The sequence below is a fragment of the Octopus bimaculoides genome, chromosome 17, assembly GCF_001194135.2.
Source record: "Octopus bimaculoides isolate UCB-OBI-ISO-001 chromosome 17, ASM119413v2, whole genome shotgun sequence".
NCBI classification, from domain to species: Eukaryota; Metazoa; Mollusca; class Cephalopoda; order Octopoda; family Octopodidae; genus Octopus; species Octopus bimaculoides.
Window position 1 is genome coordinate 44,364,201 of NC_068997.1, and position 7,500 is coordinate 44,371,700.

General features: G+C 36.8%; 1 protein-coding gene across 1 annotated transcript in view; it reads left to right on the top strand.

Annotated features, from left to right (window-relative positions):
- LOC106878295 (b(0,+)-type amino acid transporter 1) overlaps positions 1-7,500 on the top strand; it is a 78,595-nt gene that overhangs the window by 34,479 nt on the left and 36,616 nt on the right. The window contains exons 2-3 of the mRNA XM_052973903.1: positions 537-669; positions 3,305-3,406. Of these exons, the coding sequence (XP_052829863.1) occupies positions 591-669; positions 3,305-3,406 (181 nt within the window). The 5' untranslated portion in view covers positions 537-590. The remainder of the gene's footprint in view (positions 1-536; positions 670-3,304; positions 3,407-7,500) is intronic.

Here is a 7,500-nt window from a genome sequence, read left to right on the forward strand (position 1 = left end):
ACAACAGATCAATAATTTATCCCTGGTTGGTGTAGAGCCGTTTGCTTCCCGGGTGAAAGGCATGCCGCTAGAATACCAAAGGAAGCTTCGACCACATGTCGGGGTCGATGTTGTCAGAGAGCCTGGAAAAACGTCCTGTCACGACGGTTGCTGGATGAATAAGAAAGGGAACGCTATATCTTTATGCTTCACGTGTTGCATTGCGCATGCGTGCTCGGGTACTTCCGCTGACGGCAAATCCCTTGCACATGCGCGATGGCACTTCCCAAGATGGCGGCCACACGCGCCACTACACATTCATTAGCTCGGATGTTGCTTTCAGACAGCCCACATTGAATTATACACAAATTAAAAAAAATAAATATATTGCTTATTATTTTTGCCGCTGAAAATTCTTATAAAGCTGTAAAGTTGTAAAAGACAAACGCAAAGAGTGAGAACTACCTGTGTATAATTGTATATTTTTCATATATACACATATACACAATTTGAACATTAACCATATTATGATGATTTTTGGTTTTTTTTTTTACCAGAGAGGTATCTGAAACTATATACAGAAGTGGCAACAAAAGAAATAGAAACCGAAGATGGCAGAGAATACTGTACAGCCAGAGAGAAAGTTGGGGTTACTGAGCGGAATTGCTCTGATAGTCGGCACCATGATTGGTAAGTAAAATATTTTGATATTCAACTCCTATTCTCAGTAATTAGATTATTAGTCGAGGTCTTCGTTTGAACCAATGATTCTCAACCATTTTGTTTTTACCTGTGGACCCCTTTGATCGCTATTCTGTTCTGGCGGACCCCGAAAGCCATTCGATGTTTAAAAACTAGTTTTATAGACGTTTCTTTCAAAATACATATTTCGTTCTTCACACATCAACCAGTTTAGGTTGAACTACGTAAAATGTTAAAGAAACCAAGCTGTTTCTTGCAATAAATACATCTATCTGAACATTTTTTTCATGGGCCCTTAAAATACTACTGTGGATGCTTAGTTTACTATTTTGCTTGCGTGAACCCCAGAAATTTTATATGGACCTCATTTGAGAACCACTGGTTTAAGCAACCTTGTAATATTTTTTACATTGTCTTTTCAATTTTTAGAATTATTTAATAGTTTGTTCAACTTCTTCTTGGTTGCTTCTGACGAGTTCTGAACTAGAACAGGCATAGGCAACCTTTTATGAGAACCAGGTTGCATGAAACATGATTTGTCATCAGGCGGGTCGCACTACTGAAAATAAAAGTAATTTTCTTCGGCATGCTATTCGGAAAAATCCGCGAATCGCAGGTTGTCCAATGACTGATCTAGAACAATACTACTCAAAGTGGTGGTCCGCGGACCGGTACCAGTCCGTAAGCCATCAGCTGCCGGTACACGGCGAGTTTCCAGAAAAGAAAGAAACATCATAAAATGCTTATGTAATATTGTATTATTTGTTTACAAAATAAATATAAGATTTAAAAAAATTGTTAACTCTTATTATATTCATTATATATAATGTTTCCGGTATAAATTAATATTACTAAGAATTATTTCTGGTCCCTGATACATTTGGGGGAAAACAAACTGCTGGTATGCCACATCAGATAGTTTGAGGAGCACTGATCTAGAGGATACTCATTGTTAATATGTATGACATAATGTAGCAATGCATGGAGTAACGTGGTCTGTTGTTACATTCTTGTGATGTTACAGACTATAAATATGCAATGTGAAGTTACAGACTGTTACAATATCTGTTAAATTACAAACTGTATTAATGTGTTGGCATTACAGTGTTTGTTGTGATGTTACAGTCTTGGACACCGTTGGCTATAACTAGGATAGTGAGCCCCTCCTCTAACTTTGGTTCATCATAACTTACTTTAAAATGCATATTTTTTAATGAAAATTTTCAGAGATACATTTTAGGTAGTGTAGATTATAATTGTGCCAGAATAAGTTGCAAAAATATGGGGGTTGGGGGTGGAGAAAATTTCGTATGATTCTCCCTTTCTAAATCTAGCTCATGACTTTCATAAAAATGCACACTTTTTTAATGAAATTTTTCAGATGTATTTTTGGATGGTGTAAATTACGATTATGTAAGAAAAAAAAATTGAAAGAGCAGTTTTCTTTTTGAAAGATCATTCCCTCTACCAATCAAACTTTGTTAAATGTATATATCTTTTATTGAATTTCTTGAGAGATATGTTTCGGTGTATAGAGTATGTTTATCTTGATTACATTGGGAGGGTGGGGGAAATTTGAAGGAGTTTCGGATCTCCTTAAACCTTCTAACGGTTGTGTCTCTCTTTTCCTTTTGGCACTTATACTCGTTTAACCTCTTTTCATATTTTTTTATTTGTATCGACCGTGCGATGTACTAAAGGAGCCATTTCCTCGTCATCTCTCCTGGTCGCACGGTCGTTACAAAATAATCATGACCTACACCATCTAAAATGTATCTCTGTAAGATTTCATTAAAAATCGTGCATTGAAGTGACTTGATTTCCTAGAAATAGCAAACTGAGTTTTGTCTTTGTTGATGTATTCCTAGATATATTGTGTGGGAAACAAAAGTGAGATGGTCTCAGTTGGAGCATTCTGATCGGAAGTCTACTGGGCTAAAGATAAACGTCTTCATTTAACCCCTTCATTCGCTTGTTTCTGATGAAATATACTGCTTTTTTGATTAATTATGAAAATAAAAAAAATTGACGGTGGATTTAGTAAAATAGTTGACGTCTTTATCATTGGCAAAAAGTTAACACTTTTGTTACCAAATTTCTATTGAAGTGCATTGCTTTTGCTTCAGTTAATAAACAAAATAACGAAGAATTTAGTAAATATCTCTTCGGCATTGTTAAGAAGGTGTTTGGTACACAAATCAACTTGAAATTTTGAAGGAAGATTTGAATTTAAATCGTATAAAACAGAAAGTTTGTACCATAGGACTAAGAGTGATCTTAGCCAGGTTGATATCAAAATGATGAAAAAGGTTCTTGAATAAAAGCAGAATGGAAGCTATTCATTTAGATATAAATATATTAAAAAGAAGGGTGGTCTTAGATAGTTAACTATCAAAAGGATTTAGTAGCGGCCTCCCTAAGTTCATTCGTCCATTTGAAATTCCAGATCCTAAGTCTGAGAGAACATGGAAATGAGTTAGTCCTGCCTTATTACTGCTTCCCTCCTGAATGTCTGAAATGTGTGTGTGTGCGTAGGGTCAGGTTTTAGCCAGTCTAATTGATCCACAAACTCAGGAAACAAACAAAAACTTCATTTCTTTCTAATCCATTTTCTCTATTTTAGGATCTGGCATCTTCATTTCGCCCAAGGGCGTTCTTGAAGCGAGCAGGTCTGTTGGATTGACCATGATTATATGGCTTGGATGCGGTGTCATTGCCATGCTCTGTGAGTACTTGTTTTATTCTTTTTTCTTTGTTCTCTCTCTTTCTCAATATTTCTTACTCTTTGATCTATTTCTAACATTCTAAATTCTTTAGTGATACGCAATCTTATCATAGTGTGTGTATATGTGTTAACTAAAGTACTGAGAAAATGAGAGTGAGAAATGGTTTTATGTGTTTACATCTAATAAACCTAGATTTAGCCACGCTCTTTTTTCCTATGCTACTTGGGCAGTTGGGTATTAAAAACTGCAGACAACTGCTACAATCAAACGCTTGTCTGACGATGCTGAAAAGAGCTCAATGTGGATATAGGCGAAGGAAAATGACCAGTAGACCTAATTATGGATTCCATTGGTTATTTACAGGAATATCAAAAAAGAACTGGGTCCTTCTTCAGTCTAGTGGGCTGAAACACAGACTTGGGAACACGGGTTCACAAAAAGAACGACCCGGGTTCAAATCCCGCTTGAGACAAGATTTTGGAAATTAGTAGGAGGAAACCTAGGAGTCGTAAAGTGGGTGGGTCCGGCTCCCGTTTGTTGGGTAGGAGTTCTTCCTCTAATGATCTCTCTAGCTGTATGTTCGTCCTGAGGCGAGTTTCTGTTTCACGTTAAAGCTCACATTATATGTGTGTGTGCGTGTTTATGTGCGTGTGTGTTTATGTATGTGTGTGTTTATGTATGTATATGCGTGTTTATGTATGTATGTATGTATGTACGCGTGTTTATGTATGTGTGTGTGTGTTTTATGCATGTGCGTGTGTGTTTATGTATGTATATGCGTGTTTATGTATGTATGTACGCGTGTTTATGTATGTATGTGTGCGTGTGTGTTTTATGTATGTGTGTCTGTTTATGTTTGTGGGTGTTTATGTATATGTTCATGTATATGTGTGTGTGCAAGTGTTTCTACGTATGTATATGTGCGTATGATTGTGTTTGGTGTACTGTTGTAAACTGGTGTATCAAGTTCTGTCCACATCACGAAATAGCTTAGCCATTTAACAAAGAGTGATAAAATTATCATTCCCAGCATGGCTACAGCACAGGGATTGAGGCCAATAAAAGAATAGATATGTGTGACTGCGTGTGCATTTATTCTCTGATCAGGAAGGGATGATTTGTTTATGATCCTTTACAGGGTATCTGGTTTTGGTGGGAGTAAGCAAAGAAAGGAGATATTCTGAACCAGAGATTTGGCCTTAATGCTTGCTACAGCACGGACCCTGTTGATGGTTCTCAAAGTCCCACTTGGTGGTGTTTGACCAAGAAATGGATAACGTCCACCACCCATTTAGGTCCTGTAGAAATTTGAACTCAGAATGCAAAGACCCGAAACAAATACTGCAAGGAATCCTGTCAAACATTTGCTTATACTTTTCTTTATTCCTTCTTCTGGATGGACATTTTTTTCACTAACTCAGAACGGATGACACACAAAGTTGATCATCGTGGGATTTGAACTCGAAGCACAAGAAGGTGGAACAGATACCGTCTGTCTGATGCTATATTGACTCTGCCAATTTGCTTCTTTAGAATATTTGGTAATAATAGTTGAACATTAGTCAGAATGATATACAAGATTACTCAGCATTTACTATGTTCCATACTATTGCGTACAATAGTAATACAGGCCATTACTGTTGCATACAATGGTAACGTGGACGTAACATGGCTGAAAATATAAACAGCTTGCTTCCATAGATGCAAGCATGGCTGTATGGTTAAGAAATACACTTTGCAGCCAAATGGTTTCGGGTTCAGTCCCACTACACAACACTTTGGGCAAGTGTCTTTTATTGTAGCCCCAGTCTGACCAATGTCTTTGGGTTAGAAATTGTCAGTGAATTTGGTAGATGGAAACTGTTTGGAAGTTTGCTGTGTGCGTGTGTGTGTGTGTGATTTTTTTCCACCACTGCTTGACAACCAGTGTTGGTTTATTTATGTCTCTGTAACCAAGCAGTTTGGCAAAAGAGACCAATAGAATCAGTACCAGACTTAAAAACGATAAGTACTGGGATTAGTTTGTCTGGCTAAATTCTTTCAGTCAGTGGCTCAGAATGACTGCAGTCCAATGACTTAAAAGATAATCTCAAAGTCCTGAATTTCAAATAGTCAAAATGCACATCATCATCATTGTTTAACGTCCGCTTTCCATGCTAGCATGGGTTGGACGATTTGACTGAGGACTGGTGAAACTAGATGGCTACACCGTGCTCCAATCTGATTTGGCAGAGTTTCTACAGCTGGATGCCCTTCCTAATGCCAACCAAAGTCCTAGGTTCTATCCAACTTAGTGGCACCATGGACAAGTGTCATTTATCATGACACTGAGTGACGCCAGCCTTGTGAATAAAAAGTATGAAGACAGAAACTGTGTGGAAAGTTTTTTGGATGAATGTTACTTGTGATTTAACCCTTTGGTATTCGGATTCCTCTGTCAAATGTAATGCTTATTGATTCACATTGCCAAAACAGACCGTGGGACCTGGTGTGGCACCTGGCCTTGCCAGCTCCTGTTAAAATGTCCAATCCATGCCAGCATGGAAAACAGATAATGATGATTATGATGATATTTTGAATTAATCATGCATTATCTTGTAATTTTGAGATTTTGATTATGTGATTCGTTATTTTTCGAAGGAATTAAAGTGTAGTTGTGAGAGGCTGGATCTGGTCAATTTGAACATAAAACAGGTAGACTATTTGAGCTGGATTTGGATGGTTTAAATGTCAAAAGGATTAAAAGTCTACCCTTGTCTTACACCATGTCATTCTGACTCTGTCCGAAGATTATTTTAAGGTGCACATGTTTCTGTGGAATACTCAGTCACTTAAATGCTAATTCAATGAGCAGGTAGATTAATTGCCTGAATTATTGAAGATATCATAAATAGCCATTAAGTTAGCATTTCCATATATGGTCATTGCATATGTGTCTGTGTATACTTGTGTGTGTGTATTTTACAATGTTTATACTCTTGTGTGGGTGGGATATTCTTTTATAAAGCGTTTCGATATTCTTTGCCAACCACTCAGCTATGAAACTATGACCTAAATTATTTTAAGTTCATTTCTTAGTCAAGTCACATAATATGGATCAAACTAGATAAAATATCATTATGTTATATCAGAGTAACATACTCATGCACATTACTGTCATAAATATATTATAGTAATTCTCTATTATAAATTTGGCAGCCCAGTAAAAACTACACTCTGCTGAAAAGGTCTAATAAGAACAAAATATGTTCGGTAATGTTACCATGTGTGCCAAAAATCAAACTACTGACTCCCCCATCCCACCATATTCCTATTCTCCCTTAAATGAGATTTTAATGTTGGTTTAAAAGCATATCCGAGCGTGATCATTGCCAGGGCCATGAATTGGCTCCCGTGCCAGTGGCAGTGAAAAGCACCATTTGAGTGTTTAAAACAGTCATATCAGCCCAAATATTCTACCTGTTCTATGTTTAAACTAACCAGATCCAGCCTCTCATGCTTAGCCTACAATGTCATACTAAAAATAAACATCATACCATTGAGATCTTCAAGCCATGGGATAATGCATGATTAGTTGAAAACAATATAATTTAATAAGCATTAAACTCGACTTATTAATCATCATCATTTAAAATCTGTTTTCAAGGCAGCGAGCTGGCAGAAACGCTAGCATGTTGGGTGAAATGCTAAGCGGTATTTCGTCTGCCTTTATGTTCTGAGTTCAAATTCCACTAAGGTTGACTTTGCCTTTCAACTTTTCAGGGTTGATAAATTGAGTACCAGTTGTGTACTGGGGCCAATCTAAGTATTTATACATTTATTCATTTAGTATAATGAAAACATCTTATTTGTGATATGTAATCAATATTAATACTATTGGGTTGGTGCAAATTTTATTCAACAAAAACAATAACAACATGTAACAACAACATCTTTAAATGGTTCTTCCGGAGCATATTCACCATCTACTTCAATTACTGCTTCCCATTTGCTTGGCAGACGGCCAAACCGTCATTTAAAGATGTTTTTGTTAAATGTTGTTATCGATGTCACCAACATGGGTGCCTTGAATGCTAAAAGGTTAAAGCAATAA